Below are 24,286 nucleotides of genomic sequence, written 5' to 3'. Positions count from 1 at the left end.
GTATAAAGTTCTGATCACAAGAACCAGGAATGATCCAGTTCACTAATATAGACCACCACTACCATCAGCACCCCTGTTGGGCCACCAGTGCCACAGGATCAGTGGGCCATCCCCTGTTCTTTGCACAGTGAGCGTCAGAGGCCAATTGCCCTTGTAATTCATGTGGATTCATCCATAGATGCTACTTGTGTCCTCTTAAAATGCCGTGTGATCTAATGGTCTTTCTCTTGCTTTTCCCTGTTTCTCAGAAACTCCCAAATAATGAAACCTCAGTAATGAATTCCATGGCATTTGCACTCTTCCAAGGAGATTCTTAGCCCATCAAGTGAGACATTATACTGGAAGTCGTGGATCAGGACAGAACCAGAGGAATTTTCCTTTTCCCATAGTACATTATTTCCTGGGAGGAGTATGATTGATTAGGTTTAATTGACTCCGTAGTGTGACTTGCCTGCCTGCATCACTCAGAAGGAACTGATTTGGGCAGAAATTTCAATAAGAAAATACTATATAAAGACTCCTTCAGCAAATCGTGTGTAACATTTTATCCACAGTCACGGTAATGCAGTCTTACGACCTCATTATTTTTGGATCAAGAAATAAATAAGCTCTATCAGCTCTTTTTCTGACTTTACCGATAATAGATCACAGTTTTGATCTATTTGAGCACAATGCTTTTCCCTGAAATACAATCAGGCCCTAATTAACTAAGTTTTCTCAGATACCCTAAAATTTGGTTGAAATTGACTTGCATATGCCCCATCTTTTGTGTTAATCATTTGCATCTCTGGGTCATTATTCACTCATGTCAAAATATTTTTGTCTCTTTAACTTTCTTCTTCAAAAGTGACAATATCCTTCTCCTTAAATAATCTTACTAGTTTTTAATCTTCACCAGTTTTTGTTGTTCTTAAGGTAAGTTAATTGGTTTAGCCCTTGGGAGAGCGCACTTTCTAAGTTTATAGGCCATGAATTTTCGGACCACATCTTTGATGGCCTTCATCCTTATGAAACATGACATCAAAGATCTCAATTTTGTTTGCATCATTGGCCTAATTATCATTCCCGCCTCTTCATTCTTAAAGTGCCCTTTGATGTCAGCCGTAGCTTTGTGCTTTGAAAGACTGTAGAGGAAGGTGAAAACCCGTCCTTCCTTGCCAAGTCCACATTCCATTGAAATATTAAATAATGGTTTTATGTTAGAAATAAAATGCACTGCAACTGTGGCAATTAAAGTAATTACTCATCTATTTGCAGAAGCAAACGTCTTTAATGTTTTTCTCAATGCACAGAGAGATCATTTCTCCCTGATGTAACATGGCCAGATAGAGACTCACTTTTGGAAGAAACCAGAAGAAAAGCAAAATTGGGTATGCTAATTGGGAGTTAGGGAGTTCTACTCGGAGGCATCTGCGGAGTTGTGACAATACTCATTAAAGTGCTAAAAGTCTGTGGTCTGTTAAGAGAAGGCAAAGTTACCAGAAATGGAGAATGCAAATAACCCATGTTGGGTTGAATGAACACCGTGTAGGGACACACCGTGAAGGTACACAGCACACAGCCCTTCGAGTAAAATGGGCCTCAAAAGCTGATTCTCAGCATCATTATTCTTCAGCCCTTTGATTCTCCATGTTACTTAATCTCTGACTTTAATTTCTTCATTTATAAAAATGTAGAAAATCTTTGTTAATGCTTAGGTTGAAAGGATATTGTTTATAGAAAGGGCCACTCCAAAATGCCTGCCACATTGTTCATTTTCTTTCCTTAATTTTCAAGAAATAGGGACAACACATTACTGTCATAACTCAATTAAAAAGATATGATGTTCACCCATTAAATGAAAAAAAAAATTAATCATTTGCTCTGTGTTGGAGAGACTGTGAGGAAGCAGCCTCCCGTCAGCACCACTGATGAGAGTGTAAATTGGTGCCAATTTACAGCGAGCAGTTCTGCAGTATTGTTCAAACTGGACACTTGACCCAGCAGTGCCTATGCTAGGAATTTAGCTTACAGGAAAACTTGCAAAGTAAGTTGTCCATAAGTATGTTCAAGAATGCCGTGAAGCACTGTGTTCACTAAGAACCAACAAAAAGCAGCGTAAATATCCATCACCAGGAGAATGGACGTCTCAGTGCCTTTGATAGTGACGCTGTACAAAGAAGCTCACTTTTTGCTTTATTTGAATATGATTCTAAACATTTACTTATTCACTGAGCTTTTTAAAGCTTTTTTCATTTGTGGTAAAATATGCACAATATAAAATTGTCCTTCTTTAAACTGGGATCATAGAGTACATTCACAGTGTTGTTCGGCCATCACCACCGTCCAAAGAACTCTTCCGTCCTGTGACACTGACGTTTCCTAACATTAGGCTCCCATTTCTCCCCACTCAGCCCCCAGCAACAACCATTCTGTGTTCTGTGTCTAGGAACTTGATGACTGCAGTTACCTGCTGTAAGTGGAATCACGTGGCCTGTGCCCTTCTGGGGCTGGCTCATTTCACCCTGCGCCACATCCACAGGTGCATCCACGTAACGTGTGGCAGAATTCCTTTCCTTCTTAGGGCTGAATAATAGGCCGCTCGTGTCTATACCATATTTTATGTATTCATTCATCTGTCCATGGACACTTTGGTTGCTTTTACTTTTTGGTTATTGAAATAATACTGCTGTGAACATGGGTATACAAATATCTCTTCAAGTGCCTAAATTCTAAATTTTAGTAGTCACTTTAAAAGAGCTTTATATAATATTTGCTTCCATTTTCATACCTGTTTCATGCAACCTTTTCATACCTTTTGAATTGTTTTATGTATCAAATACATCTGATACCTTTCTTAAGTACTTCGTTTGTTTACTTTCAGAACATTTATAAGGACTCAAAGAATTAATAAATTTAAAACTACATGTATAAATACTCAAACCCGAGGTCCAGTTAACTTATCCAATTTGTATATAAACATAGTAAAATTTTAATTAAAAAAGATCGCAACTCTACATAAGTTACCTATTTATTTCAAATTGTGGTTAAAAGCAATCTCATGGAATGAGCCAAATGCCATTAAGCGTTACAGGTACGTAACGTTTGCATAGATTTCTTAGAATAAAAATATTAATTTAATGGCTTTGATTTCCTTAAACATTTTTTTTACTTAATTCTAAGTTTTTCCGAGGTTGAAAGGATGTTTACCTATCAAGGAAGAAATAACCATATCAATTATTTGAGTTCATTTAATTCAAAAGATTTAGGTGCAGCATGAAGTCCGGTGCTCAGAGATCCAGGGCAAATCTTGAAACTGAAGACACTTTTTCATCCTTCTGTGTAATTGTGGAGATTACTTCTTTACATGCTCTGTTTATATCTGTGAGCAGTGATTTCAGCTGGTACACTGACGAGGCTCTCAGTTATAGCCATATCAAGGTAGAGGAAACCTTATTTATAATAAGGAAGTTGTCATAAGGACATAACTGCTATGTCAAAAACTCCCTTACTAAAAAAATACCCCACCCCCTTACAAAAAATCCAAAAATCATTTGCTTAGCCAGGATCCTTAGATGAAGTTACACAACTTCACAATTCCTCATTGTCCATGTTTATGTCTGCAGCTCCCACACAGGGCGATCATTTGGTTTCATGTTTCACTTCTTGGGTTCCTGAGACTAGAAATACCTTCTTGTCTAAGTCTACAGACCATGCAAGTTGTTAGGAGAGCCCACATTTTATCATGCTTCTCAGATCAAGTAGTTAATTCTCTTCCACTCTAAAGTGATAACAGATATATTACGGCATTATCGACTTGCAGTTATAGCATATAAGGTCTCTAAGTTAGAGGCCATCCCACAGCACAACTCCAGGAAATGACATGTGGTTACTGTATTTGTGGGAAGCTTCCCTGTGTTATGCAGTGCACCGTGTATGCTGGGTCCGTGACTGCATCCTCCTGTCACGGAAATGGTGTTACAACCACACGGGCCACTGACGTACTACTGTCACTATGCCTAATTTTCCATCTCAAGCAGGGTATCATGGCAATGGGGACAATGTAGTTCATTGATGTCACTGCTTTCTTCTTCGTCTTCCTCTCTCAGTCCCTTTCTTCCAGTCATGTCCAGCACAGATTCCATAGCCTGTAATCTGAAAATACGTTAACATTTCCCTAAGCTCCCTTGCCAGGCTCTTGTTTTCTTTTTTACACAGGACAGATAAAAGCCCAACCTTGGATGTTCCCTAGTCTCCAGGTGAGCTTGGCTTCCTAGAGCTGCTAGAAAAAGCCACAAAACAGGCCAGATGGTCCCACCGTGAGTTACGAGTTCATCTTGTTCTTTCATCATGGACGCTGGATGCCAGCTGAGAATCGATTAGTTTCTGGGGTCAGCTCCCTCCCCCCAGTATCTGCAGTGCTATCTCTCTTGACCTCAAAGATTGGCACCCAAGCCGTCCCCCACCAATGACCTATTGCCCCACCTCCTGCTTCAGAGAGACTATTTTCCCTGTGGCGTATGAACATCCCTGCATCTCTCTGCATCCTGCCCTTCCTCCCTCCAGTTACCGGAGAAGCACTTTTCTTCTCCTGTCCAAGGATCACCGCTCCACACTAATTCTGGTTTCACTCTTAGCCTAAAATCTCAGGGATTTTATACTAGACATTCTTTTGAGGGGAGGGTGGGTAATTATAAACCAGTCTCTTTCATAGAGCATAACAAAACTAAACACACGCACAAAAAACAACAACAAGGTAAACAAGAAGAACAACAAGAAACCTTTTTCCTTAACCCCAGCAGCTTGTTTCTATTTTTATTAAAGCCTTCCAGAAACTTCTCCAAAGGCTGTCTGGTTGTCGATATTTACCATCTTTGTTCTTTCTTCATCGCATACCCACCCTGTGACACTCTTCAATATGGCTGCAACTTCCGTCACTCCACCAGAAGAACTCATGCTCAGGGAGTGAGTGGCCCCCAGGACACCGAGGCAGCACCTGTTACCTGACTGCTTGGCCGAGTTCCCCGCAGTTGACCCTCCTGTCTTTTCGGCCTTCCTCCTTGGGCCTGTGTCCGTGCACTCTCTGGGTTGTGGTCCCATCTCTCTGGCTATTAGGCTTATCTCCTGTAGCCCACCACCAAAGGCTAGATTTCCTCCCAGAATTTAGTTTCCTTAAGAGGATGGCTGATGGTGTTATTTCCTGATACATTGATAATGGAAAACAATCAAGTTTTTAGGTTCATTTCATCATGTTACATTCGAGGTGTCTTTAGATACCCAAATGGAAATGTCTAGCACATAGGACTTGGACAGCACATGGGCTGTGGATGTGCATTTATATAAGTCATGGTAGTTGAGTAGTTTACAGAGAAATAAAATTGATGTGGCTAAACTTACTTGGAGGAAGAGAGTAGAGTTAAATGAGAAGCAAGTCTAGCAAATTCTCACTCACTTTCTCTCCTCACTGTTGTATCTTCAGAGCCTAGAAAGACATCCAGCATAAAGTGGTCACTGAATAAACTCAGTTGGATAATTTAATTTCCAACTTACACGATTAAGAGAAAATTCAAGGTTCAGAACATTGTACATAAAGAATATCTTTGTACAAATAATAAAACATTATAGGTAAATGTATGGAATTATTAATTGTGTTTTCATTTAGGGAGAAGGACCACACATTTGAACATGGTAGGAGAAAGGAATTTTATTTAAGTTTTTAAATATGTTTTGGATTTTAGCAAGTGTATCATATTTTTTTTAAAGATTTTAAATTTTTCTTTATTTTTTATATAAACAGTAATGCTCAACTTTGACCTTCTGGTATCTCTAGTTATATTAAAAGAACTTGTGAACGTATGGAAAAATTCTCCAATAAACTCCATCATGTGTATTTAAAGTAAAATGTGAATATAAGCTATAATAAAAGAGAGAAGTAGCAAACGTGAGGAGGAACTGGGACCCTCATACATTACGCATGGGAGTATAAAATGCTGCAGCTATTTTGGGAAACATTTGGCAGTTTCTTAAGAAGTTAAACATACCCTTGTACTACAACCTAGCAGTTCCACTCTTAAGTAATTACCAAAGAAACATAAAAACATATGTACACAAAGACTTACATGTAAATATTCGTAGCAGCATTATTTGTAATATCTCCAAAGTGGAAACACCCCAAATGGCCACTGAGTGGTTAACAGATGTCGTATATCCAAAAATGGAAAGTTATTCAGCTATAAAGGGAAATGGTATTGATCCATGATACAGTGTGCACGAGCCTCCGGAACAGTACGCTAAGTTAGAGCAGCCAGACAGAAGAGACTGTGCGTTACACTATTACATTTATATGAGCAGTCCTTTTATAGTGATAGAAACTAGATCCATGGTTGGCTAGGGCCGGGGCTGAGAATGGAAGCAAGGAGTCTTTTGGGGGTGAATGGAAATGTTCTAATAGTTACACAATTCAGTAAATTTGCTAAAGTCATGGAATTCTAAACTTAAAGACAGGTAAATCTGTGGCTTGTAAATTATGCTTAATAAAGCTGTTTGGGAAAAAACCAATGAGCAAAGTTTCTGATGAGCTTGCTGATATCACCAGTTGTTTAATGGGAATAAAATGTGAAATTATATAAAACAAATCGACATGCTATATTCTGTTTAGATATTAAAAACTCAAATAACAACAGTTGTGTTTCACAGTCTAACTTTTAACAAAATTTTCTTGTTCATGTAATAAGGAAAATATGTGGCCAACCCACTGGTTCCAATATACCACGTCATATGCAATTTCTCTCCTTTACATATATATATATATTTTTTTTAATTTTTTAATTTTTTAATTTTTGCAGTTTTTGGTCAGGGCTGGGTTTGAACCCACCACCTCCGGCATTATGGGGCTGGTGCCCTACTCCTTTGAGCCACAGGCACCGCCCTCTCTCTCTCCTTTTATATTTTGCCAACACATTGCAAGTATGTCCTTGACTGTGAAAGGTTAGCCTGGTACACAATGATATTTTGCCCACAGTGATACTTTCATGAAGAGAGTTCATGGCCAATAACAATTAATTAAGGTCTTTTTAAGATTCATTTGTCTATAATTAAAATACAAATAGAGTTAGAGTCAGGATATTTTAATCTGATCAGGAAGTTTAAATTCTTTTTCAGTGTCTAGTGCTGGTTCTTATTTTACATGTTAGTAATTCTTAAATGAGTAGAGAAGATTGTAAGTTTGAATTTTAAAGTAACTGCCAACTAGAAAGCAAAATGCTGTTGTATAAGAAAATAAAGTTGGCACAGTTTGTAATGAGGAAAACATAAGCAATGAAAAAACATAATAAACTCGATTTCTGCTAAGGGGTCTGGGATTGCCTTAATTGGTGCCTCCAACATGAAAGGTCATTTGCAGAGGGCAAACAACTGTCCTCGCCTAGATATTCCCTTTGTCTACAGTGACCATCCTAAAGGGACCTAATTTTAAGAAGGGTTAGATAGAAGAGAGAATGAATATCCTGACAGGTTGGTTTGCATAAGAATGGGGTTATAAAGGAGGCTATGCAGGCTTCTGTCTGGGAATTCTAAAAGAATGCATACTGTGAACATAGAATCTAAAAAAAATAAGTGTATTGTACAAAAAAATGCAGACTTCTCCCTACATGTTCAAAGTTGATATAATTTTTAACGGTGACTCTACTAGTATTTATTTAAAATTACAAAATGCATATGGTCTGAGGGTCAGTAGAATAGATTTTAAAAATTTATGACCTGGCGATTTCGGGTTTGGGGAGCATGCTTATTTGTAAGGTTAACATATCTTCACGCATACTCCAAAGGTCGTCTTTTTCGAAAATGAGATTTGCAGCCAGCACATCTGTTGTTCTGATGCAGGGAATTAAAATGAGCTAGTTTTGTTGAAGTTCAGCTGCAGAGTACCAGAAATGTTAAACCAATTTGCCAAGAAAGTTACCTATTCTAGATTTTGTTTTTCTGTATTGAACTTCTAACATGTTCTTTTCACCTATATGAGAAAGTCTAATTCTTTATTTAAAAAATAGAATTTTTATGTAGGGTGTGTGTGTGCTTGTATGTGTGTGTGTTTGCTGTTATTTGCATTTAGTTTACTTTGCAACTATTTCTGCTCTGTAAGTTTTCGTTTCTTTGGTTTCTTCTGGGTTATCTTTTTGGTCTGTGCACCCTCCTCTTCTGGTTTTGGATTGGTTTGTTCCTTTTCAGTCAGGATGATTTCTGTGTGGCAGGGGGAGCTCATGGGTGGGTTGATCTGGCCATGAATGAGCCCTTTAAGTTGGGCGACACATCTTGGGAGCTTTGTTCATCTGGATGTATTCAATGGCCAGAGAATATACAGCTAAACCCCAAAGTTCAGCATCATTCTCTGTCTTGTTGAACATGTGCAGCAAAAATTTAGCTCTCTTTTTCGGGCCGCAGACCCTGCATCCATCCCCATTGTGTGGCCTGGGCACACCTACCAAGTCTACCACTGTAATATTGGAATGGTTAACACTGTTTCTTTAAAGTGACTGGCTTCATATTAGCATTGAGTAGACTGGATATTTGCTTTTCCATTCTCGTGATACTTTACTGAAAAGAATGTGTTTCAGCTCCATCCAGGTTAATACAAAAGATGTGAAGTCACCATCTTTTTTAATGGCCAAATAGTATTCTGTGATGTACATATATCACAGTTTGTTAATCCATTCCCAAGTTGATGGGCATTTACGTTGTTTCCACATCTTGGCAAGTGTAAACTGAGCTGAGATTTTTGAGGTCAAATGGGAGGCCTAATTTGAGTTCTTTGAGGATTCTCCAAAAAAGCAAATATTCAGTTTACTCAATATTGATATGAAGCTAGTAGACAATCTAATTCATGCACACACAGGAGAAAAATTCATTTCAAATCAAGTTAAGGGGAGGCGGAATGAGGGAGGGGAGAGAGGGGAAGAGGACTTGGAGTGCTTCCACTGAATGGGCACAACATAAGACTGGATGGCACATCTTTTGGGAGTAGAGCATAACTAAAAGAGGGACTCTACCTAACAAATTCAAATACTGTGATCTGGTTGTTAGTACCCTCACATTAACCAGAAAAAAAAAAAAAAGTTTGGGCGGCACCTGTGGCTCAAAGGAGTAGGGCACTGGCCCCATATGCCAGAGGTGGCAGGCTCAAACCCAGCCCTGACCAAAAACTGCAAAAAAAAAAAAGTTTGATGAAAACAACCTGGAAAAAAAAAAAGGAAACAGAAAAAGACGGAGGAACTAAAACACACAAGAAGCATGTCAAAATTATTAAATATTTATGTTCCAAGTTAAAAAAAAAAACAAAGTAACACCTTTCATATACTTGTTGGTATTTTTATATGTGCATACCCATGATGGCTTGGGCAATTTCATGATGTCCTTAAAGTGAACAGGACTTGACCCTCTTAACTTGTGTGATGTTGTGGAGTTTTCTGGGTCAAGTGAACAGCGAACTGTTTTCAGAAATCACCTCAGGCTGCTTAGGGGAAGAGTTATGCAGTTTGAAGTTGTGTTTTTCTCATCCTGCAGCATTTATCTAAGCATTTCTAGCTGGGCCTTCTAATGCCAAATTACATCCAAGTTTGGTTTTCCTAGTAACTGCTTTTTATAAAAATGGTACCAACATTATTGACTCTCTTTTGAATGTAAGATGTTTTATTCTTACAAAATTTTGAATTAAAATTGCTCTAGCTTTTGCCTGGAGATGGAATTACCTCATTGATGATAGGGCCTACTATGTGTCAGGAAAACCTGAGTAGCATCTTGCATTCCCAAGAATTAATAAACTATATTCAGACAATCCCTGTGTATGGAAAAAATGTGAATTAGTCAGCCCTCAAGAAACTGACCTTTCTCTGATTTCTTATGTCTCTCAAAACAGGAATAACAAAACCGTCAAATTAAAAAATATTTAGTTTATGATTCAGTTCTGTTTAAAAAAATGTTTCCAAATCATCCAAAATGTTCATCAGAGTAAATGACAGCAGAAGGAGGGGTAAAGTAGAAATACCCAGTACCAGCTTCTGAGTCGCCTGCAGTCTGAGTCAGGCCTTCTGAAACTTCAGACTCCCCGTGATCTCCTGAGTATTCTCTTAAAAATGCAAATACTAGGTCAGTGGGTCTGGGGCAAACAGAGGACAGACAACTGTTCTTTCCCTGAGTTTGCATTTCTGATCAGCTCCAAAGGGTTGCAGATACTGCTGTTCCATTGATCACCCTTTTGGATATAAGGATCTAAATGGGTTTTTTATAGTCATAGAAAACTCCACCTATGTACCATACATGACATACATTTACTAAAGCTTTTATCCCCTAAATAACTGAACTGGACAATGGCACAATTATCTGCTAGAGAACAGAGATCGTAAAATACTAACTTATTATAAAGAACCCATGACTGTGGGTCATGTTACTACTGTCTTCCTAACTGGGCTACCCGTAGAACTAACCAGACTGACACAGAAACAGAAGTCAGATGGTTAGAGTGAGTATTTGTACTCAATTTAGACAGCTCAAGTATTTTGGGATGTGGACAGCGTGTATCATTATAAGTTAGTTTTAATTTTTTGAACTCTTGTTCACCTAGTCAGAAAAGAAAACCTCTACTAGGTTAAAGAGGAGTCATCCATGCTGTCGGCTTCAGGGACCAGGCAGGGAACCTCAAGGAATGCAGAGAGCTGGGGGTTTGGGGCTGCTGGGGCTGTGGCGTCCTGGAGGAAACACACTTCACCTCACCCGGGCCATGTGGCAAGGCAGGCCGAGCACGCCCAGACCTTCGATTTTTCCAGGAAAGCTAAAGATACAAATTTCTTGTGAAATTTCTCAATTTTACGATGTTGGCTACTAATTTAAATTCTTTAAAAGCATTATTCTGTCCAAGAAAACACATCTGTATCCCAGACTCGGCCCATGAGCCACCCATTTACAATGTCTAGTGTGGAATACACCGAAGTCTCTTAATGTACTTCTCATGATCGGAAAATCATGAATTTCCAAAATGAAACAGTCTAGCCTTTTTTTCTCTGGACTCTTTGGTCAGAAGAAATCGTCTGTTTTAAGCATTTGCAGGCACTGGTGTGAGATTGGTGCGTGGTCATAAAACCTGTCTTTCCTTCTCTCGACTTGCAGATTATAGGACAGGCCCGTGTTTCACTCAGGTCAACAACCAGATGTGCCAAGGGCAGCTGACAGGCATTGTCTGCACGAAGACTCTGTGCTGCGCCACCATTGGCCGGGCCTGGGGCCATCCCTGCGAGATGTGTCCAGCCCAGCCTCAGCCGTGCCGCCGGGGCTTCATCCCCAACATCCGCACTGGGGCTTGCCAAGGTGAGTCGGCCGCCTGCCCGTGTGCACCTCACAGACGAGCCACTTCTTTCCCTGAAGTTGGAGAATCTGGCCCTGTAGACCTTTAACACAATACCCATTTCCAAGAGGGGCCTTGTTAACAAGCCTGACCAGAGATGGTTTATCTTTCAGCCAGCTAATAAATATGTTTTAATGCTTAACATTAATGGAGAAGAGAGGAAGAGATGAAAATTTGGGGAAAATTAAAAAATCCGGTATAAAATGTTTAATATAGTTAGAGGGTGACTATATTAAATCTATCTTTATCCAGATGACAAAACCTTCATATCCCAACTGTACACATGCAGAGGCCCAAGCAAAGCTGATTTTCTCTCTCTTTCTCTCACTTTCCTTCAAGTTCAGTGAAAGTCTGAACTTGGGTCACAGGAAGAATGGAGCCACCTGATATTGGCCATATGTTATTATTAACAGTGTCTTCAGAGACGAAGTGGGAACTCTGTTCCTGGCTGTAGATATTTCAAAGATTGTAATCGCAGCTGGTGTAATCTTATTTCAGTGTCTTGCAGCTCCTCAAGCAAATTCAGGGCCGTGAGGATGCTACAACAGTAGACTCCAGTCCAAGTAGCTGAAACAGTTACCTATTTACTGGTTAATTATTTTAATTACTTTTTAGCCACTATAACTCTTACCCTTTTTTTAACTACTTCTCTGATCTGTCTTAAAGCCAGTTTCAGAGTTTGCCAATATTCTCTCTAATGAGCCCTCAAGTGGTTGTTACCTTCATATTACACTGCAGTGGAATTACAGGAAAATGGAAATGATTTCCGTGTTATTCACAGAAATGATATCACTCATATTTGAAACTCAGAGGGTTAGGTTTATTTGTTATGATTAATCATGTACAAAGTTAGATCTGAAGTCTTTCAAATTGATATCAGTAAGCAATGTCCAAAGTGAAGATGCTTTCTACTCAGCCCGGGTAAATACTGTATTGTAGAAAGCCAGTCCACTGTCCTGAAGCCCAAGTGAGAATTTTAGTTTGGGAGCCCATGCACAGCCTCAGTTCACCGAATAATAAAATGCAAGTGCTGTGCATAATCTGCTAAACAAGTCCCTGAAAGTAGCCTCCTGAGATTCTTGTTATTGTTGTAGTTTTGTAAAAGGTTACTATTTTAAAAGTGGTCTATATCTGTACTCCTTTTGAAGCAGATCTAGAGGAATACATGGGGGGGGGGTGACAATATAACTCAAAAATTTAGCAACTTTTATTACATATGAAAGTCATGTGAGCTACGCACCTAGAAGGCATTTTTGTTTTTTTCCCGAGACAGAGTCTCACTCTGTCACCCTGGGTAGAGTGCTGTGGCATCATAGTTCACAGCAACCTCAAATTCTTGGGCTTGAGCAATCCTCTTGCTTCAGCCTCCTAAATACCTGGGATTACAGGTGCCCACCACAACATCTGGCTAGCTTTTCTATTTTTAGTAGAGATGGGGTCTCACTCTTGCTCAGGCTGGTCTTGAACTCCTTAGCTCAGGCAATTCACCCATCTCAGCCTCCTAGAGTGCTAGGATTACGGAAGTGAGCCACTATACCCAGCCTTAGAATGGTTTTTGTGGTGACTATCACAGATCAGAATTTAATGATGAAGATTAGATTATATACCACTTTTTATCTGTTATTTACTGTGCATAGTATAATTCCATATCTTTCCTATGAATTGCAGTCTGATCATATAGTTTCTTATAATGCAACCATTTCTTCTATGGAAAGATGTGATACACTGGGTTCTGTGTAGCCTCTACTGTACCACGTAGATTTTCCTGATTAGCCTATAGATTATCATGTAACTTATACAATAAACTTAGATTACTATTAAAAATAAAAGCATTACAGGGCAGTGCCTGTGGCTCAAAGGAGTAGGACGCTGGCCCCATATGCCGGAGGTGGCAGGTTCGAACCCAGCCCTGGCCAAAAACTGCAAAATAAATAAATAAATACATAAAAATAAAAACATTATATTGATTTACTAGATACATTCCCACTAGAGTTATTAGAGTAATGGTTTTTCTTTATTCTACGGCCTTATTACCTTCTAACATATTTATTTTCTATGTTGTTTTTATTCTATCTCACCTAGAATTTAAGGTCCATAATAGCAGAAATCTATTCCCCAGTGTCTTGGGCAGCTCGAATAGTGCCTTACACATAGTAGAGGTTCAGTAAATATCTTTTGAATTAATAAATGGGACTAAAGTAGAAATACTTCCCAAACCCACTAATTCAGAGAAAACCGTTCAGGCTGAGAAATGCAAACAGTTCAGGTTGTGAAAGCCTTTAATTTTAACCAGAACATCCCAAAAAGCCTTTAATTTCAACCAGAACATCCCAAATTATTGACTGTCCTCGTCCTCTGTGTTTATACTTATGCTGTTTCACTTTGGTCTTTGTCAGAGAAGCCTAGTTTTTTCAAACACAATTATGAAAAAAATGGTTCATCTGATCTCAGATTTTCTGAATGTCCTTCAAGATTTGGTAATGTCTGAGACTTACTGATTTGATTTTGTTTATGTGGCGAAGATAAGTTTGAGGCTTCGTTCTCCTAAAAATCTAATGGCTTAACACAGTAATGGGAACAAAATGAAATTTGCCACATGGTAAGATGTCTGGAAAAGCACGCTGAGAAGTTCTGCTTTATTTCAAAATCATGGCATAGTCAGAAAGTTCTCAATTAAATACTAATCCTCGGTGCAGGCTATTTTAAGACTACATTTTACTGTGATTTCATTTTTCCTTTTAAATTCCTAGACTGTTTCCCAAATACTCATGCCAGATTAATTTGGAAGAGAAGGGGCGTTAAAAATTAACATTGAAACATGGAACATATATATCATACTTTTTTATAATAGTAATCATTTTTTGATGACTTAAAAGTTTTATAGAGTTAAAAATAAGTTTAAACTATGTGGATGATAAGTTTAAATAGCTTGATATCAGCCCTAAAACATTGTTCATGTGAGACAAGAGAGGATTTTTCTGAAGTTCTGAACATAATGGCATTTCGTAGCTGATGAAATTAGTTGTTACCTTATCTGTGGCTCAAAAGGATTGAAACATAATCTTGTATTAAATAAGTGGAAAACGAAGGGCAAAGAAAAATGAAAATGCTACTTTAAAATAATTAAGCTGTGAGAAAATTAGTAATTTAATTTTATTTTTGACTATTGCCACAATGACATTCTGGACTTAAATAAGCAGGGTCAGCAGATTCCCAGGTTGCCGTGAGGTCAGTCCTGAATTGGTATTGAAAGCCATTTGAGTTCTACCCTTCGTGCTTCATCTATATTTGGTATTGTACTTTCTTCCACTTTATTGTATACAAAAGGACCAACATTAATTCATGGAGTCCTTATAATCTAATAATGAATTAAACCATTTTAAAGTGTCCTTAAGCCTTTTTCCAAGAACATTTACATCTCTATTAAATATTTCTTGCAATCGAATGTGTACCTATTTAAATATGTCATAAACTGCCATGTGCATAGTATGTATTTTCTTACAAATAGTTTCTTTTTTTCCTCTCTCTTTAGTCTCATGAAAATCTTCCAACTAGAAGCCATGTTTTATTTAAGATTAATACTTGGCTTTGGGTCTTTTAGGTTTTCAGGGTACACTGAAAGTTTTTAAAAATGTATTAACATTTTCATAGTTACTAATTTAATGTTTAGAGATTAGGTTTTAAACGACTACAGATGCTTCATAACTGAAGAGACACATGAAGGCCTTTGCTTGTTAGATTCCTTGTCTTGCTTTATCATTGGGGAGAGTACTAGATGGATGTGAACCTCTGCTGTGCTCCAGGGAGCGCGAGAGGCACAGGAACACACATATTCAACATAGTCAGGCCCCACCTAGAACCTGAAGAAAGGAATAGCCACACACACCCTCAATCGGTCCCTGCAAAACAGAACACTGGTGTGTGTGTTCTTTCCATATGTTAGTAGTGTGCAGAAATAAGTAATTTCTTTAGGTGGACTGCACGTGAAAATAGTAGCATTTGAGCTCAACTGAAACCAAGCAGGCATTGGTAGTTTCTCACGTATATTATGCCGAACATTCTTTCTAGGCCATCTGTAGAGTACAATGTGAAAGGAAATGTTGCCATCATCTTATTCATTTAATTAGTATAAATTATGTAAAACATTTACAGCCAAACAAGTTTATCTTAGGTGTCTATATGGACTGAGTTAAACCGAATCATTATAAAGTCTAACTTTCATTCAAACTGGGTCAACACAAACCATTTCTAGAAAATTCAAAAACTTCACTTAAAACATACTTGATGATTAGACGTGCCTATTTTTTTTAAAGGTAGCAGAATATTCCCCTTCTTCTAACCCCGTAAAAACCAAAGTGAAAATGAATAATAGAGAACACAACATTCTAAAATAAAATCCTAACACCCCAGTCAAAGCAGTAATAAATACACACAGTTGGGAAGTCATTGGAACAGGGAGTGTTTTCTAAGCACTTCCTGTTAATATCACCACCCTGAACGGCTATCCAGTGGGTGTTTGTTAGAACCTACTACATGAGCAGAGAGCTAGGGCTGTGGATGTCCATTGGAGAAGAGGAAAATGTGTGAGAAGAGGAAAATGTGTCCTTAGGGCAGTATTTTTCGACCTTTATTTTTTTATCTCCAACACACTTGAACCCTATAGTCAGACTTTTGCCCCATACTTATTTATGTTGATCAAAAAAAAAGTTAAAAAAAGAAAGAACATACTGTGCTTTGAACTTCTAGCAAAAATAATTTAATTAATGATCTTTAAAAATTTTCACGGCGCACCTAAGCTCCTTTACAGCACACCAGTTGAAAATCACTGCCCTAGGGATACATTTAGTTCAGACCTTTATAGTAGCAGAAGGGGCAGTGTAGGAAGCAGATGGGGAGAGCAATTTCTAAGTGTCCTCTCCCCAGCATTTCAGCCCAGAAACACTCCAGGAGGTAAGGGAGGGGGGAGGAAAAAGAGGAAGTAGAGGTCACCCTCAAGCTGGTGAATTTAAAGGGCTGTGAGGAGGAGCCAAACACCACATGAAAGTTGAAAATTGACATTCGAGGAAAAAAAAAGTAGGAAGTGGAGTTTGGTGAGAAACTGCTTTAGGCAACATTCCCTGTAGAAGGTTCAGAAAACCCATTTCTTCTGTCTGGGTTCCCCGCCCTCTGGGTTTCAGGAGGAATGGCCCCGTTGAAAGGTGAGTAAGAAAGAGAAAATGGTCTACCCTTAAAAAAGGAAGAACTCTCCCTCTATGGACCCAGCCCCCTTCCTTCCCCTCTCCCTCTCCTTCCCTCCTTGTCCTAGGCTATAGTTGGGTTTCATTTAGCATATGCTGGTGTGAATGATTGTACATTGGTTCCACAGTAGTACTGAATACATTGGACATTTTTTTTTTCCATTCCTGAGATACTTTGCTAAGAAGAATATTTTCCAGCTCCATCCATGTAATGTACAAAGGATTTAATAAAAAAAAAAAAAAAAGGAAGAACTTGATGAAAAGGCAGGTGAAGAACATGCTTCATACGAACCAAATAAACGCAGAGTTCACATGCTTCTCTCTTTTCTCCAGGAAATTAGAAACAATATTTTCTTTCTTTTAAAAGGTGCTCAAGTATTATTCAGCCATAAGAAAATACGGAGACTTTACATGTTTTGTGTTTACCTGGATGGAGTTAAAACACATTCTTCTTAGTAAAGTATCTCAAGAATGGGGAAAAAAGTATCCAATATACTCAATACTAATATGAAACCAATATGTAAACAAGTACAGGCCCACAGGAAAGAAAAACACAAGTGTAGTCTTGCGACTGGGAGAGGGGAAGGGGGAGGGGCGGAAGGAGAGAGATTGGAGGTTTCTCACCTAATGTGCAAAACACCCCCTGGGTTAGAGCTCAACTACGACTTGAGCTTCACCTTAGAATCGAAAACAATGTAATCTAAACATTTGTATCCTCATATTAACCTGTAGTAAAAAAATAAAAATAAAAATAAGGTGCTCAAAAGAGTTATGAGTTTAGTGAAGACAATGAAATGAGATTAAAAAGTGGATCAGTAGTCCTCGAGAAAGATGAAGAAGGCTATAAAACTTTACCTAATGAGAGGTAAATAATGCCTACAGCTGGAAAAAATCGTTACTACGGGCTTAAGCTGAGGAAATCATGCAAATCAGAATATCATAACAATAAATAATGGTTAGAGAAAAGCTTACACGTGGTGAAACCAGACTAAAGAAAATTGCCGAAAGCAAATGAAAAAGCATCTAAAAATGAAATAGAAACTCTGTACTTTCTCTTTCCCCCTCTTCCCCTCTCTCCCTCCCTTTCTCCTTATAGAAGATAGAATAAAGTCTATTTTAATATCCTCAAAAAAAAAATAAAACAGAAAATTTTTGTAAGTAGATACTAGCTTTAATTTGCAGATTGGAAGCAGAAGGCTTCAATAAAAAGAAAAGATAATGAAAATCTTATGGACATGATATGGTGGCATACGTAGAAGCAAGGTTTTATTTTGTTTTGGTTTGTTTTTTGTTCTTTTGTATTGTTTTAGTAAGGTAGGAACTCACCTGGTCTCAGACTTCCCCAGAACAACTCAGAGACAAGAAAACAGTGTGGCCGTGTCTGTAAACGTCTGCGATAATAGCATATGTTGATTGATGTGTACTTAAATAGGATTACTTTAGTTGCTCTGTAGAAAATCAATTACAGAGAGGCAAGAGTGGAAGCCAAGAAGCTGATTACAGGTTTCTGGTGGTCCAGGTGATGGGCGAGGGAAGCTGAGACCACAGGCGTGGCAGAGGAAGGACTGGAGATACGTTTGGAAAATAAGCAGTTGATGCTAATGGAATGATGTGAGATAAGTTTGCGGAAAAAGCCAAATTGATCTCCCAGATTTCTGACTTTAACAGCAGGAGAATAATGGTGACATTTGTTGAGACAAGAAAGGTTGTGATAGAACCATGTTCTGTTCTTTTTAATTACAAATCCAGAGTTCTGCAGATGGTTAGTTACCAGTATTTACTGGTTTTGATGAATTTGGCGTATCACACGTGAATAGGTATTCTGGCTGAATCAAACCATATTGAATGGTTTGCCAAGATACAACATATTTCTCAGATTCCAAATAAAGGTAGATCTATGTTTCAGTTGCTGTGCTTAAAGTTTGATATTTGTTTTTGCAGAAATAAAAGTACCATGCATGGGTATCTATACAGTGTAGACATAGGAGCATCCTTTTTAAAAATGGGTCTAATTTGGAGATAGGGAAAGTTAAAAAACACACACTATCAAATACAGTAATGATTGCTCTGGTCTTTGGTTCCCCACACATAAAAATAAATGAACCATTTTAATATGGCTGTACTATTAGACATATTTTTCCATATGTTGTCATGAACTAAAAATAATATATCATCTAATATTGATTTATATAATAATACATATTTAATCTAGGGCAAGTTTACTTAGAGAAGTTGGAGAATAAAGGAGGTTATAAACTGGAATTATTATTGCTTTATAAATTTAACAGACATAGACTGAAGTTATTTAATACGGATTAAGTTCCAAGAGATTTTAATTTTATTCCATAAAATACTTACATGTGATTTGAAATAATTCAGCATTTAACATTCTTTTTTTTTTTTTTGGTTTTTGGCTGGGGCTAGGTTTGAACCCACCACCTCCGGCATATGGGACCGGCGCCCTACTCCTTGAGCCACAGGTGCCGCCCATAATTCAGCATTTAAAGTAATAATGTTTGTGCCTGAGTTGAAGGGGCGAAGGGAGATGCGTCTGGACAGTCTGGTCAGTGGAGAATTAGTCTTCATCATTAGGCTCGGACCCTAATGAGCTTTGCAGATGTGTAACTGAAACTCTCCCATAGTTTGAAGGTTTGAGGCTTGCTTTTTTATTTTTATTGAGAGCGCTTGTGCATGATTCTAGGTCCAAGATGATTATTCCTACACGATTTCTTGAAAATCTCCTTTTTAAACTACTAACTTGGTCTACTTAAAATACATAAATTCTGCCTAACTTTATGGTCTAGGACACCTCAAAAATAAAGGTTTCCTTTAGCCTTCTAGGAAATAAATCTTTGGAAATTACAAAAATAAACTTTGTAATGTTGGGTTGTTTTTCCCTTTGAAAAATTACTGAATCTATTACAGTCAATGCAAAGTATAAGATTTTGTGAACAGTATTAAGAGATTTATAAGTTTGGACTCATTTCCCAGCTTATGCTATGCTATTCTGTCTCTGATTTATCTGCCAGGACAGTAAGTTCGTAGAGATGTCTCATACCACAGTCTAATGAGGGTGGGAATGTAGTACATTTTAAAATAATGAGGTCTGAAATGTTCTGAATTAAACTGTTCAGGACATAAACTCCTTGCCATATACTTCATGCTAGCTGATTTCTGTTTGGATCAGCTACCTTTTAATAAGACCCTGAAATCGACTTTAATTTCAGTGCAAAAATACTTTAGACTGTTGTAATTAGTTTTATAGATGTCGCCAAAAGGAGGAAGAAATAATAAAGACGTTAAGCTTTTTTGTAAGCCGTATTCTCTGATTTATACACTCAGCTACTCCAAACCCCTGGGCTTACCAAAGAACAAAAGGATAAATTTATACATACTGTTGCAGAGATGTCTCCACAAAATAATTTTTAATTAAAAGAATTGAGATGCAGAACAACACATATAATATGATCTCCTTCTTGTTAAATAAACAGACTACCATCCTGCACACATATGTGAATAAAAGTCTAAAAGAGCAGATTGCTAATTTACATAACATGGTTATTTTTTGTATTTCCCATTTTCTTTACCTTTTTTTTTTATTAAATCATAGCTGTGTACATTAATACGATCATGGGGCACCATACACTGGTTTTATAGACCGTTTGACATATTTTCATCACGCTGGTTAACATAGCCTTCCTGGCATTTTCTTAGTTATTGTGTTAAGATATATTTTATTTACGTTTAACATTTGTTACAGTGAGGTGTGTTATTTTCTAATTAAATATAGAAAATGAATAAATCTATGTTAGTCTACAAATCTGAATAGATTATAACAACCACACATAAAATTACTCTTTTATAAAGTAACCATTTTTCCCCTAAAGTTAATATAGGAAACTGAAAAACACAAGAAGCCCAGACCAAAGTCCTCCACAATCACAAGCAGCTTACATGTTACAGTTTGATTCATCCTAAGTGTATACGCACAACATCCAACTTTATGGGACTGAGCTTGTACTGTCGAGTACCTCTCATCCTTTTTCATACATTGTGAGTATTTACTAATCCAAAATCTCAAAGCCATCTGAGTATATTGACAACCAAGAATACACTACACCAACTCATTCTGTTAGGAAAAAGTGTAATCCTGCCTTTCTTGGACAAAAATTTCATAAAGACAAAAATGGCAACAAGCCTCTAGATAAAAAGTATTGGCCAAGTTCTGATTCAAGTTACTACATTCCCTCAATGCTCGATTTAAAATGAAACATAAATCAACAGAGAATACTCAGTGTAAAGTCACTAAGAGAATTCATTGTTAGATCTATTCGGTTAAATAATTAGCAGGAAGGTATGCTTCCCCTGAATTGCTTAATATATTCTTATCGTACAGCTAAACAGGATGCAGCTTTGATGTGCATGCAGCCATTTTAGCTGCATGAACGTAACTATGAACGCATCGCAGGCATCTCTCCTTTCATACTTCTGCCCCTCTGCTGCCAACCTAACCAACGAGTCCTGTTTCACCCTGCTCAGAGGTGGTTTCATGTCCTGGACTTGTCTTCCTATATCTATAACAAAAAGATAAAAAATGGCTAATTCACTAGTCTTATTTTATCACACGTTGTCACCTCAGGCCATGTCCAAAGCCTAGGTGTTGCAAAATAATGAACTTTGTCCACAGTAAACACAAATCTTTGATTAAAATGCATGTATAAGCCTCTGATTATAATCTAATACCGTCTTCAGGGGTGGAAATGCTAACAAAGAGCCGCCCCTTCACCTTTCCTCGGCTCCCTCTTGCCCTACTTCAGTGTAGGTGCAGGACCACGTTTAGCTCTAAGAGGTGGATTAGCCAAGGTCACTTCCAGAAGACAGTCCTTCGTGAATACTAGCAGAAGAACCTTCACAAGGGATTATGTGCCTTCCTCTACTGTTAACGTGCTTTGAGCATTAGGATTTGGTAAGCCTTCAATACAAGGCCATATTAACTAAAACACACAGACAGAACAGGGTTAGGCAGTCAAACTAACCTAACTCGGGCACAGAGCCCTTCTCTGCATGTTTCCTCCCCTCAAGCCCTCCAGTGACAGTCGGCATACTCTCCAGGGCATCAGGTTGAACAATTCCATTCCTTAACCTCTCCTGTGAAATAACACAAAACACTTAAAGGCTGTTACTTTAGCCCTCTACTTTTAGCATATGCTGTGCACTTTTGAACATCTAGAAAGACTAGATGTTTCATAGAGGACTTAAGTTCCCCCCATATACAGCAGCAATGAATAAATAGTGCACTCGCATAACACAAGTGCCCACTCTGAACAAAAGCTATAACTTTAAAGTCCTCCAAATAGGAACATTCTGGCCTAAAACCCTTCCCCTTTCCACCTCTGTCAACCCAGTGGACAGGTCCAAGCACCAGTAATGCGTAGAAGGGGTTTTAACAGTTTCACATCTATAAATGATTTTAAAAACAGTCTTCCTTATGAATTTTCACCCAAAATCTGCTCGGTGTGTTAGTTTAGCAAGTCTACTTTTGTCACACACACACTGGGAACCTCTTTAATGTCTAGAAAGACAAGATGTTTCAAATAAGGACTTTCTTGTCCACTGTATACATAATAGTGCTGAATAAACTACACACATGTAACAATGGTTAGATCTGAAAGCGTCTTCTAAACAGGAACATTCTAGTCTAGAATCCTTGGTTGCTTCCATCTCCTCTCCACCACCAACCCAGTGGATATGCGCAAATGTGTGACTTTAACATGACGCTACCATTTCACTCCTAACAGTCCTTTTTGGAAGACAGCCTTTCTCTGAATCTTAAGACAGAGAACACTAAATCCACTTTTGTCATACATTGACAGCCTCCTTAATGTCTCGATAGTAGACATTATAAAATTGGGACTCATTTGTCCTGTATATACACTATCTATACAGCATAGAGAAGTTAAATGCACATAACATACAGGGCAATGGATAAGTTGAAATTGCTAGTACCCACTAGAAAACACAAGTTCATAGTTCAGAAGACCTTTTTGCACCTATCACCCTCAACCCGATGAAAAAGTAGAGTGTACTGTTCACAGAGATGGTTTGACAACTCCGCTTCCAAACACAGTGTTTTTGATCCGTTTTTAAGAGCTGTTTTCAAAAAGTATTATTATACTACTTCTTTATTTATCACACATTTCTAAAAATCTAGAAAGAGTAGATATTTCACTTAAGAACTTGTCCACTATGTACACAGCAGTGCTAAATAAAATCGCACACACGTAGCCATGATTGTAATCTGAATATGACCACGTTAGCCTTGCACCACTCCCTCCTCGTTTCCTCCTCTCGGCCTTCAATCCAGTGGACAGGCACAGACACAGGTAATGCTTGGACATGGTTGACCAAACTTCATTACGGAGGACAAGCTTCCCTGTGAGTTTTAACACAAAGTATACAAAATGTGCTAATTTTACTAGGTACTTTGTCATCCACGGGTGGGCTCTTTAACATCTAGAGACTAGCTACTGCAAAATCGGGACTCATTTGTCCATTATATACACACACAACAAGACAAAACATTAAAATCATTGATTTTAAAAATGTCCAGGAATGCTCACACTAGCATATTACCTTTTGCAATTCCTTCCCCCCAACCTTCTCCAAATCATTGAATAAGCATAGATAGGATATGCTGCCCACGGAAGTGGGTTAATGATTCTGATTCCAAAAGAAAGCATTTCTTACGAATTTTAGCAAAAATATATTTGCAAAGTGATATTTTACTACCTCTCCATTTAATATATGCCAGGCAGTTCTAAATTTCTAGGTAGACAAGATGTTCCAGGTAATAATTTGTTCACTATATACACGACAGTCTTGGATAAACTGCACCCATGTAATAATAGTTATGATTTGAAAGCGTCTTCAAAATACAAACATTCTAGCTTATCCCCTTCCTCCCGCCACCAACCCAGTGGGTTCAAATTTTCCAGAAGACAATCTTTCTTTGGAGCTTGAAAACAAACCTATTTGTTTACTAAGTCCACTTTGGTCTTACACCAGCAACCTGTTTAATATCCAGAAGGACTAGATGTAAATTCAGACTTGTTTGTCCTTTGTATTCACTGTTTACCCAGATAAGTAACAAAATGCACAGACTATGAGGAGGGTCCGTCTTGCCTCGCTGTACGCACACTGGCAGCGAGCTCCTCCCTCTCCTCCCTCTCCCCTGAACTCCTGCTCCAACACCTTATGTGCTTCTCAAGAGGTGGTTTGGCCATTACCCCCCCCCAAACTCCTTCCATATGAACCTTAACGAAAGGGTATTTACAAAACATGGTACCACCTCTACTTTCAACATGTATCAGGCTCTTTGGAATATCTACAAAGATTAGATATTTCAATAAAGTACTTTGTCAACTATATATGAGATAGTGAGGAATCAAATGCACACACAAAACAATGTTAGAATATGAAACTGTCTTCTATAGATGACCAGTCTGGCACAGAATCTTCTGTTCCTCCTCAAGGTCTTTTGCTCCACAGCCTTTAACCCAGAGAACAAACAGACAGGTGTCACCTCCAGAGGTGGTCTAACAACTCATTTCAAAATATCATTTCCAGAAGACATTTTTTTCTATTATTTTTTTTAACCAGTGGGCATTAACAAGATGTA

General features: G+C 38.1%; 1 protein-coding gene across 1 annotated transcript in view; it reads left to right on the top strand.

Annotated features, from left to right (window-relative positions):
- The window catches only part of FBN2 (fibrillin 2), a 267,961-nt gene that overhangs the window by 59,897 nt on the left and 183,778 nt on the right, over positions 1 to 24,286 (top strand). Inside the window, exon 6 of the mRNA XM_053567017.1 lies at positions 11,137 to 11,334. Within this exon, the coding sequence (XP_053422992.1) occupies positions 11,137 to 11,334 (198 nt within the window). The remainder of the gene's footprint in view (positions 1 to 11,136; positions 11,335 to 24,286) is intronic.

This window comes from Nycticebus coucang, chromosome 17 (genome assembly GCF_027406575.1).
Source record: "Nycticebus coucang isolate mNycCou1 chromosome 17, mNycCou1.pri, whole genome shotgun sequence".
Lineage (NCBI taxonomy): Eukaryota > Metazoa > Chordata > Mammalia > Primates > Lorisidae > Nycticebus > Nycticebus coucang.
This window is presented reverse-complemented; position numbering and strand designations above follow the sequence as displayed.